Here is a 12,055-nt window from a genome sequence, read left to right as displayed (position 1 = left end):
TGGGGGGCTGCCGCCCCCCAAACCCCCTGCTTTCACAGCCTTTAAATAAAAAAAAGTTTTTTTTAAACTGAAAGTAAGGAGCGACATTAAATCTTAAAACGAACAGAAATTATTCTGTATATGAAAGGGGCTGTGCCCTCCTCAACGCCTCGCTCTTTACGCTAAAGTTTGACTTTCTCACAACTCTTTTTTTAAACAATAAAAACTTTAGCGTAAAGAGCGAGGCGTTGGGGAGGGCACAGCCCCTTTCATATACGGAATAATTTCTGTTCGTTTTAAGATTTAATGTCCCTCCTTACTTTCAGTTTAAAAAAACTTTTTTTTATTTTATTTAAAGGCTGCGAAAGCGGGGGTTTGGGGGGCGGCAGCCCCCAACTGTGCCTTCTAATCCCTGTACGTTTTAAGGTTCGACCTTGTAACTCAGCCTCTTTAACTCTTTAGAAAACGTAGTTTTTTTCAAATAATTTCTGCACGTTTTTGTACAGTTTATAACTTGTGACTCAACCTCTTTAACAGCCCCCCAACTGTGCCTCCTAATCCCTGTGCGTTTTAAGGGTCGACCCTGTAACTCAGCCTCTTTAACTCTTTAGAAAACGTAATTTTTTTCAAATAATTTAAAAAAGAAAGTCAGTTTCTTTTTTAAAGTTTAAATTCAGTATATAAAAAATTTCCTCTGACAGTGAATTGAACCCGGGTTTTCCACCTGACAGTCAGAGGTCTCGACCGCTGGACTAAAGAGACACAATTGTAATTGTTTTTTAGCAATGGGAATCTATTTTTGACGCAAGCAATTCCCCACAAAACTTGATATTTGGTTTTTGGAAAACAGAGAAGGAGTGATCATATTGAGCTGAAATTTCGATGATAAGTTTCCAGGCCCCAGGAAAGCTTATCCTTTAAATTTCAGCCCGATCAGACACCGGTCAAGGGGGGGGGTGGTGGGAAAAATTAACCTGGGCTAGTATAGGAAAACGAGGTTTTTCGTAAATGTAAATTCGGGGGATAATTTTTTCGGTATGAAAATATCAAAAGGCCCTAACAGGTCGAATTCTGCTTCGAATGAGTCCTCATTCACCCGGATCAGTTGCCAACTGTGGCCTGTAGGCGTGGATAACAAGAAAAAAAAGAGAAATGAAGTTTAAGTGGCTATATTTGGTTTTTGAAAACAGGGAAGGAGTGATCGGATTGAGCTGAAATTTCGAGGATAAGCTCCAGGGTCCTAGGAAAGCTTAGCCTCTAAATTTAAGCCGAATCGGAAAACGTTAAAGGGGGGCTGAGGCGGAAGGGTCGAAAATTCCGGCCCAGTTTACTCCGTGAAGATAAAGTCGGAAGAGGATGAAATTTTGCAAGTTTCTTAGTTTGAGTTTGGGCTACAAAATGCAATCACCGCCGTCTCTCTGCGACCTCTAGGACCTGAAATCGCTTAACATTGTGGTGGGTCGCCTCTTCATAGAGGCACAAGTGTGCCTCCTTGACATATTGGCCATGAAACCTCTCCAACACATCCACTCCTCTCACCCCCAATTTCTTAGAAGAAAGATGTCATGCTCTACTCTTCTATAATTGAAAACGTGCCGTGATTTATAATTTATAGAATTTTTAGTCCTTCCAGCATCTCCCCCCCCCCCTATACTGCAAAATTTTCAGCAGAGACGCGGGCATACTGTTCCTCGTTTGAAGCAAGAAAGAGGTTTCACTCTGTAATCTGAGGCACAAAATGTACCCTTGGCCCCTCCAACGCCGCCTCTAACAATAACTTTTCAGAAAAAGGCAGGCATGCTTGTTTTCACCAATCTGGTTGGAATTATAGGCCACAAGATGGGTTGAAAGTTGTTGACATAATCTGAAACTCGGATATGAAAATGATGACTGTCAACTTGAAATTGAAGAAGTTGTTCTGTTTCTCTGATATTTGCAGGAAATTAGTCAGATTCAATTGAAAATTTTGTGATTATTAACTTTGTGCCATGGGGACAGAGGGAATTTATTTCATTATAAGGTTTATTTACAGGCTTGGGCTAGATTTTAATTTGTTGGTTTGAATTATAATACCATTACCGCATGTAGGCTACGTGGGCACTTTAAATCAATAATATTGATTGCGTGTCAACATATGTAGCAGAATAATGTTGGATTTAAGCAGAAACACTGTTTTTAGACCTTATTCAGGGAAGTTGTTTTTATTTTACAAATAATTCTTTCTGAGACACATCCTTTGACAAGTGTTGACGCTCGATAACTAAATCGTTTAAATGTTCTCTAGTGAAGCAAAACAGTCGTTAACCTCATTCTCATCGAAGAAGCTTAGATTTTCTCTATTGCATGACATAACAAGTAGACTAATAGTCTTTTGTTACCACAGACTGTATGTGAGTAGATTTTCACATGCTGCATGGTGCTAAACAATCTCGCGTACGTCTCGAAAGTAACCTGAAGGGTTGAAGCCATGTCAATCATTTTGATGAGTTCTCTGAATCCGATTGAAAGCAGGATAAATGAATCGTTATATACTAAACAGGTGGTTTCACTCCAGCCTGCGAGACAAGGACTAGACTGTCGATTCTACAAGTGGTTTTCTCCAAACCAAGCCATCAGTTGTCGAGAATATGACAAAAGTAAGGGGTTCTTTTTACAATGCATCTTTGAACTCATAAACAAGAACAGACCAAAAAGGGTCAAGCTAACCAGTGTTAGACTCTAGAATGGAAAAAGTTTTGTTTACTATGATCGGGTCTGCAGTTTTAGGTAACTAATATCCATACTACTACTACTACTACTAACACACCACTGCAGCTCCAAGCTGATTGATGCCATCACAGCTACGCACGCTCCTCCTCCATCCCAATCTATTCAAAGCTTCCCTCTTTACACCCTCCTAGGTATTTTTCATTTCCTTAAATCTCCTTACAGAATCTTCCTACCCCAACCGCCGACAACCTGTTTTTGTTTTGTCCTAGACGGCTGGTCGAAGATGACAATCTTTGGCAATCTTGTCATCCATCATCCGTAGAACGTACCCTAGCTATATCCATTTTTTCTCATTATAGCCCTAGAAAGAGAGATTGAACCCTACTTTTCGTGAGATACGGTCAGTCAGTCGGGTAGCCAAAACAATCCGTAGGCATTTTCTCTGTAAAACATCTAGCAAATCTTTCTCCATTTTCCGGAGTGCCCCCGCTTCAGAACCATACGTGACCACTGTCATCACTGTAGCTTCCAATATTCTAATCTTGGTTCGCAGACTTGTCTTCCTATTCTTCCAACCTTTTTTCAACTGTGAAAAATAAAATAACCTGGTCCTTAGCTATTCTACTTTTAACATCTTTACTAATAACATTACCTAGTAAAGTGGAGCTATCCACTTGATGGATCTTCTTGTTACCCAACATCACCTTTTCATCTTCACTATCACCCCTTAGCGAGTTAGTCTTCTTAACATTAATTTTCAAACCTATTCTTGCACCCTTAACTCGCAAAACCTCTAAAAAGTAATCCATTTTGCTAACAATTTCATCTAGGATGTTTAAATCATCAGCGCAATCTTAGTCCAGGAGTTTTATTTCCCCAATTGATTCTGTGTTCTCCCATTGCCTTTGCTGTGCCTCTTTAGACAAAGTTCTTCAAAATGATCCATATAAATGGGGATAGAATGCAACCCAGCGTAACTCTTGCTTATTACGAAACCAGCTACTAACCTCATATCCTACCAAACCGCAGCTATGTTATCCTCATACATACCACTAATCACTTTAATTTATTTTTCTGGTATACCATACAAAGATAAGATCTTCGCTAAAGCTCTTCTATCAGCTTAATCAGATGACTCAGGCAATTCTCAATTATTAATCTTAAGAGTGACAATTTGGTCGACACATCCTGTACCCTTTCTAAAACCGCACTGTTTTTCTCTTAAAACTTTATCTACACAATCTCTAAGTCTAAAAAATATCACCAAACTAAGTAATTTGCTACCTTTAGAAACCAGTCTAATTCCGCCATAATTGCCATACTCACTCTTATCACCATTCTTATTGAGGGGTTGGGGTTTAATTAGAGTTTTCCTTGTATTAGAAATAATAATAACGGCTTAATTAGAGATACAATCATAGTCTTGAAAACTAAGCAGCATTTGGAGCTTCTTTAAATTATTATCTAATATTATCCACACCTTTCTAGACCCTTCCAAAGTCGCAATAAATCCTAAGTTTCTGTAATTACGGCTATTTTAGCATTTTTTTTAATAATAGATTATTAAATTTATTTATACACTTAATTGCAGCAGCCCAATTAATCTTTAAGCTCATAAGCAATTACATCAAGGCACTGGATACTTATCGTCTCTCTGCTTGCCACCCCCATCACCCGCACTAAAGCGTCCAATCATTAGATAAAAAAAAATGCATGGGACATTTGGCATCCGGTAAGAAGAAGGTAAAATTTGTTGATTGTACGCTCTCTTCCTCCCCCTTCCAAAAAATAAACAAAATTGAATAAAAGGAACAAGAGCTACTGCATCATATGGCATGTACGCTGTGGACTTCACGTGTCATATAAAGATACCCTGCAATCAGATTCGGAATACCTAAGTTATGTGAGCTTCTAAAATTTTGGTACTTCAAATGAACCTGTTTTTGACTGTGAAAAAGCTCAAGACCGTTGGTTGGTGTCTGCTCATAACAATAATAAAATAATTTTTTACGGGCTAACTGCACTAAACTAAAAAAAAAGTTCGTCCAGATAAGGTACTATCAAATAAGAAGTATTTCATCCGGGAAATGGAACTTTTCTCTAGTGAACCTCAAGGTTGAAAAAATTATCAGTTAGTTATCATTCTGTCTATTAATCTTCGGTTTACCAAAAACGCCATCTACCACCACTTCCCCCCGATAATGGCTATTTTGCGAGTGAAAACTATTAAGTCGTGGAAGTGTTTTACTTGGTATTATGAGTGATGATCTCTGCGTCAGAGCCAAAAGTGAAAAATTCACATACATTCATAACTCTGGAAGTACGTTCAACTTGGACCATGTTGTAGCAAGCCAATCTGTTAATATTCCTTCTCTGCTTGTTATGGATAATAACTTAACTTCTGACCATCTCCCACTCAAGTTTAGAGAATATTTCCCGCAGGCTCAGTTACCACAAGATACGGACAGCGCTGAGTCGCGTTAAAGGTGAATCAAGTTACCGAATTGGTTTAGGGTTAATGTTTAGTTCAAAATTTCATGAGTTGTGTGATGTAATCTTGGACAAAATCCGTGTGCCCTATGATCTACTTTGTAAGTCTGCTCGTGCAGACTCAGTTGATACGCGAGTGAAGCTAAATGTATACTGTGCCGAATTGATCCATTCTTTGCGTGTTGCCGGACTTGCGGTTATTCCTATTAAGTGTATTAAAAGTGGGACGGAGATTATCGGGTGGTTAAAAAACCCAGCACTTTGTGAAGCATGTGATAAGGCAAAATTTTGGTTTACAATTTGGAGAGACTGTGGTTCTCCTGGATCTGGTATTGTAAATCAGATAAGACTGCAGATTAAAAAACAAGTCGCGAAGGAGCCTGCCAATCATAGGAGTTCAATTCAGTCAGTTTATTCCGATAAAGTTCTTAGTAATCCAAATGAGCCTTGGAAAATGGTGCTAAAACCACAAAGTAATTGCCTTAATAATATACCGGATTATGACATCCCTGAATATTATGAGAACGTGTTCTGTGCCCCTGAAAAGTGCCTTGCGAATTATTATAAGTTTGAATTAGATTCTTTCTTAGCTAGTTCGTCTGATTCTGATGTTGTGGTTTCTCTAGAGTGTGTAATGAATGCTATTAATCGCCTTAAGAAAAAGAAATTCAGGGGTTCAGATAATATTTCCGCGTTCCATGTCAAAATATATAGTCAATTATTTCTTCATTGTATGACACTGTTATTTCAAATGATTTTCGTCACCGGAATAGTTCCATCGTTTTTTTGCATTGGGGCTTTAACTCCAATCCCTAAGAAAGTTAAACCTCGTCCGGAATGTTCGTCTTTTCGGCCGATCACGGTTTTGACAACTTTTTGTAAAATATTTGAGCTTTTGATTATTAATGAGGTCCGAAATTTCTAATGATAATTTCTATTTCTAATGATAAGGGGTACACCCAATGGGCCAGGGAAGCCATAGAAATTAAAAAACATATGTTTGCTAACCTTTCCATAAATAGGGACACGGGTAATTTAAATATTGACCCAATTTATGATAACCTTCTAAAGAGTGAATCAATTGTCAATAAGGGAGTAAAGATTTTAAATAATCACCAGGGGACTATTTTACCTGTTAGACCAAAACGATTTGCTTCAGTAATAGCTAACAAAAGGATTATTTCACAACTGAATAATTAAATTAATTTACAATTTTTTTATTTGTCCTCAGTTACTCTGGTGTCCTCACTGAAGTAACTCTCTATTAGCATCTTTTCCCTACGTGGATTAGTTTGCGCCGATTGTACATTTTTTTTTGTTTTTTTTTTGGTGGGGGTTTTATTGGTTTTTTGTTTTATCTTGTTTTTTTTTTTTTGTGTATTTAGTGCTTAATACGCCTTTTTTTTATAAAGGCTAAAAATACGCGTTGTTTTGTTTCTGTTGTTTTCCTTTTCTCTCCACTGGCCACAGTCTCGTTTGTTTGTTTTTTGTTTTTTTTTTAGAGATTTTTCTCTTTGTTGGTTTTTTGAAATAAGTGTTATAGCCCGGACTCACAGTTTGGATTCCAGCCGCGTCTGGGTTGTTGCCATACATTGTCTGCCGTAGCACCTATTCTCGTTGATGCCGAGAAAACTGGAGAGTTTGGCTCTCGCAGTGTACGATGTTCAACGTGCCTTCGACTCTTTGATTCATGATGAGTTGATATTGGACATGGGAAAGCGCGGTGTAAAAAAGGAACCCTTCTTCCTTTAAAAAATATGTATGTAAATCTGAAAGCCGAACTTAAGCTCGCGTATCAGCATCCAGATCTTAAAATAAAAAATAATCCTATTGGCCTGGTTAAAAAAGGGGCTAGACAAGGGGCAATAACTTCACCTACTGCTTTTAATAATACAATAATCCGAAGGCAAGAGAGACGTAAAACAAGTTGTGTCCTGTGATGTATCGATGTTTCGTTGATATATAACGCGGATGATATATTTAACTCGAGTCGCACTGTTTTGGGTATAGAGGACAACTTCAACATCCTCCAGAATGATTATAAGCAGCTCGGTTTAGAATTTAACACAGAAAAGCCGGAAATCTTGCTTTTTAATTGGATATCAGTCCCCGATGGTTTTACGATTACTCTTGGAAACACAAATGTTAAGCCAGTCCAGTTCATTACTTACCTTGGCCTTCCTATCGGTTCAACTCTAAAAACACCCTGTCGATTGCTTATGGCGCATCTACAGAAGCGAATTGGTTTTGCATATAGTAAAATTGTTTCAAATAAGCTGAGGTTCAACAGAAAAGTTTTAGCTCGCCTTTATAGTACAAAGGCACTCCCTCATCTTTTGTATTTGAGTCCTTTTCGGAGAATTTTTCCCGAGTACAATAAACGTAAACTTCGATCTGTTTTCTTTAATTATGCTAAGTTTCTACTTTGTCTCCCACTTTGGTCCCTAAATTCTTTTCTTATTAGGAATTACAATATAGCAGACCCTACCTCAGCCATCCTTAATCAGATCTCAAGGTTCAGTAATAATGTTAAAAGCCATCCGTGGTTTTAAATCCTCCGCCAGTAGAACTCAGTGTGTTTTTGTTTTTTTCTAGGGTTCAACCAGTCTTTTCTTGCTAGTGAGTGTTACATTGTATCTAAAACTTTTATCTTTATGTATTTTGTATTTGTCTTCTATATTTGTCTTGTTTATCTTTTTCTTGTATTTTTATCTACTCCGTCTCTCTTGTTTCATTTTGACGGTTAGTAAAATATTATTATTATGATATTAGGGAAATGGAATTTAGTGGAACCAGACTTGATATGTCAATTTAGGCAATAGTACTTTTAAAACACCACTGTGGTCCTGACCGTAGATTATTACCTGAATACACACCAGATGGTATAGAAAAAAACGCGCGAGCAGGTAAACAGCCATCTTGTACCTAATAGGAATTGGGGCAACCAATCAGGTATTAGAAGAGCATACCTAAGTAACCGGTTTTGCCTTTTTCAAACACCTTACAAAGCCATTGTTGGTGACATAGGAGAAAAATCGCAGTGAGCTCTCAAAAGCACAAGCTGTCTATAGTTTATTGTAAATTAATATGCTTTTCGTCACGACTAAGCGGAAACGATGTCTACTTGGTATTAATCGCAGTCACTTTAATCGAGAAAGCAGTGATTCAGCGCATTGAAGAGTCATATTGGGAGTTATAATTATAAGTGGATTGAGTGTGTATTAATATGTAATTTTATCTTTTGTAAAATTTATAAGAATGTTTTTTTTAAGGAAAGCAAGGGAAACCCCGTCTCAAGCCCCCTTTCCCAGCTGACATCGGTGTTTTTGGCTGTCCAACAACTGTCGCTAACGTAGAAACTGTTGCTGTTGCTCCAGTAAGTCTTCAGATCTCTTTTCATACATTACGCCTAAAAAGACGTCTGTGAGAAAATGTATGTACTAGTCGGCAAGGAAATAAAAAGATGTATGCAAAAAAAAAGAAAGTAACGTTTATATTTTGAGGCGAATCCTTGCTCTTTCATTATAATGTTATTTTTTTATATAAAGAAATAAAAACGAGCAAAAATGGGTTTTTTTATGGGCCAAATGAAAGTACTGAAAAACACACAACAAAGCGAATATTTCGAGAGGGCAAACACCTCTCTTCTTCAGCGCTAAACGAAATAATGTATCCAAGGAAAGTGCCGAAAAACAAAAACAAACACGGAACGTCAATGTGAAAAGAACCAAAAAAACAAACAAAAAAAAAACAAACAAAAAACCAAAAACTTAAAAGAGTAATAAAATTCAATAAAAGCCAAAAATTAAAAGAATTCAAACCAAATACCTAACAACCATAAAAGCGAGTTAGTGGTCAATGTCCACAATTTGTAAAAAATCCAAAAATTTAAACTGCGATCAACGGATACTAGCTGAAAATTAAGCGAGAAAGGAAATCCCTCCACTCACACAAAAACAAAACGAACCAGCAATTAAATAACTTGGAGAAGTATATCATCTGACATCGAATTTTAGTTAATGTATTTCTTGCAGACACCCTTTGAGACCTAACGGGTTGTTCACGTGTTTGATTATAGGACTGGGAAGGTGGTTCAAGGTTTATTTCAGGGATAACTAAAGTATCGACTTCTCTTTTGAGAGAACCGAAATGTGACTCGTTAATTTTTAAGTCACCAGAATCCATGTTCGAATCTAGACCTAAATGTTGGTGTATATAAATTTCAACAGCTTCTCTGTGGTGCTGGACTATGCCTCGTTCACGCTAAATTGGGCTAGCTTCATTAAATAAAATAGTACGGTCTGGGTTTTCGAAAAGGTGCTGTGAAACGGCAGTCAAAATTTTCTGTTTTTTTTCCGCTTTTTAAGTGTATAATTAATTGAACTAGAGTGCTGAGTTAATCTATCCGTTAGTCGCTGATCAGTGTTTCCAATATACCAAAGACCACACGAACAAGGAATTCTGTAGACACCGGAGTTTTCACCTATCGGGATAGGGTCTTTACCTTGATAAATTTGAGACCTGATAGTTTTTCTGGGTCTATAATAAGTGTAAATGTTATTTTTTCTTAGATTTTTTGAAATGTGGTCTGAAACCCCTTTAACGTATGGGAGACCAAGATAAACTGAATTTTCCCTTTGATTTGAACTACCATCGACGGATACTAGCGAACAAGTGAGAGAGAAAAGAAAACAATTCCTTCAGTCAAAAACAAAACGAACCAGCAATTAAATAAGTTGGAGAATTATGTCATCTGATTTCGGATTTTAATTAATGCATTTCTTGCAGACACCCTTTGAGACCTAAGGGGTTGTTCACGTGTTTGATTATATGACTGGGAAAGTGGTTCAAGCTTTATTTCAGGGATTACTAAAGTATGGGCTTCCTTTTTTGAGAAAACCGAAATATGACTCGTTTATTCTTAAATTCCAAGAATCTCTGTTCAAAGCCAGACCTAAATGTTGGTATTTATAAATTTCAACAGCTTCTCTGTAGTACTGGACTTTACCTTCGCCATACGAAATTAGGCCAGCTTGATTAAACAAAATATTACGGTTTGGTTTTTCAAAAAGTTGCTCTGCAAGAGCTGAGTCAAAATTTTCTGTTTTTTTTTTTCACTTTTTAAGTGTATAATTAATTGAACTAGAGTGCTGAGTTAATCTATCCGTTAGTCGCTGATCAGTGTTTCCAATATACCAAAGACCACACGAACAAGGAATTCTGTAGACATCGGAGTTATCACCCATCGGGATAGGGACTTTATCTTGATAAATTTGGGACCTGATAGTGTATCTGGGTCCAGAGTAAGCATAAATGTTATTTTTCCTTAGATTTTTTGAAAAGTTGTCTGAAACACCTTTAACTTATGGGAGACCAAGATAAGTTGAATTTTCCCTTTGATTTGAACTACCATCGACGGATACTAGCGAACAAGTGAGAGAGAAAAGAAAACAATTCCTTCAGTCAAAAACAAAACGAACCAGCAATTAAATAAGTTGGAGAATTATGTCATCTGATTTCGGATTTTAATTAATGCATTTCTTGCAGACACTCTTTGAGACATAACGGGCTTTTCCAGTGTTTGATTATAGCTCTGAGGAGGTGGTTCAAGGGTCATTTTAGGTATAACCAAAGTATCGACTTCTTTTTCGAGAAAAACGACATATGATTCTTTTATTCTGAAATCACCAGAATCTCTGTTCAAAGCTAGACCTAAATGTTTGTATTTATAAATTTCAACAGCTTCTCTGTTGTGCTGGACAATACCTTTGTCATGCGAAATTAGGCTAGCTTGATTAAACAAAATAGTATGGTCTGGTTTTTCAAAAATGTGCTCTGCAAGGGCAGAGTCAAAATTTTCTGTTTTTTTCCGCTTCTTAAGTGTATTATTAATTGAACTAGAGTGCTGGGTTAATCTCTCCGTGAGTCGCTGATCAGTTCTTCCAATATACCAAAGACCACACGAACAAGGAATTCTTTAGACACCGGAGTTTTCACCTATCGGGATAGGGTCTTTACCTTGATAAATTTGGGACCTGATAGTTTTTCTGGGTCTATAATAAGTGTAAATGTTATTTTTTCTTAGATTTTTGGAAATGTGGTCTGAAACCCCTTTAACGTATGGGAGACCAAGATAAACTGAATTTTCCCTTTGATTTGTGTTTTCTGTGGAACTATCTGATAATCTTTTAGTGCGTTTTTGCAATTACAGGATTTATTAAACTAATTGGATTCTAATTCCCAAATAAAATATTTCTAAGGTGGTTGAGCTCTAAATCCAAGAAGTGTTGAACAAACTTTCGATGCTCTATCAACTAGAGAAGTGACAACTCCTCTTTTCACAGCAGGAGAATGATTCGAGGAATAATTTAAGTAACGGTCATTGTTTGTTGGTTTTCCATTGACACCAAACTCCAAACATGACTAAGATCGGTGCACCAGAACATTTGAAAAGGGGAGACACCTCTCTACCTCTGACTCCCGAGTAAATTTATATTTTGGATCCCAGGAATTGAGCAAGTAAAGAAAAGAACTAGGAGACTCGTTGTTATGTCCCAAAAGATAAAAAACATCGTTTTTGATACGAACCCGAAAACAGGGTTTAAAAAAACTTTGCAAAATAGCCCTTTATTCAAGGTTATCCATAACGATTTCAGCCTATATTGGAGAAAGGGGGCATCCATTGAAAGTCCATATTTCTTTCTATAAAAAAGACATCTATAATAGAAGTGAAAAGAAGTTCTGTTACAAACGGTTCTCAGAGAAAGAAGTGCCTGATTCGAAAGAGTAGATTTTTCTGATATAGACGGGTTAGAATTAACTTTAAGCTCCAAAATCCGTTTAGCCTCTTGAGGATACCAATTGGTATAAATTGAAT

General features: G+C 37.0%; 1 protein-coding gene across 2 annotated transcripts in view; it reads left to right on the top strand.

Annotated features, from left to right (window-relative positions):
* The window catches only part of ND-51 (NADH dehydrogenase (ubiquinone) 51 kDa subunit), a 76,849-nt gene that overhangs the window by 40,687 nt on the left and 24,107 nt on the right, over positions 1-12,055 (top strand). For both annotated transcript variants that reach the window (XM_089089645.1, XM_089089646.1), the window contains exon 7: positions 8,451-8,554. In XM_089089645.1, the coding sequence (XP_088945771.1) occupies positions 8,451-8,554 (104 nt within the window). The remainder of the gene's footprint in view (positions 1-8,450; positions 8,555-12,055) is intronic.

This window comes from Artemia sp. Qi Xiang Cuo, chromosome 5, assembly GCF_049724085.1.
Source record: "Artemia sp. Qi Xiang Cuo chromosome 5, ASM4972408v1, whole genome shotgun sequence".
Lineage (NCBI taxonomy): Eukaryota > Metazoa > Arthropoda > Branchiopoda > Anostraca > Artemiidae > Artemia > Artemia sp. Qi Xiang Cuo.
Note: the sequence above shows the minus strand (reverse complement) of the source record. Positions and strands in the feature narration are given on the sequence as shown.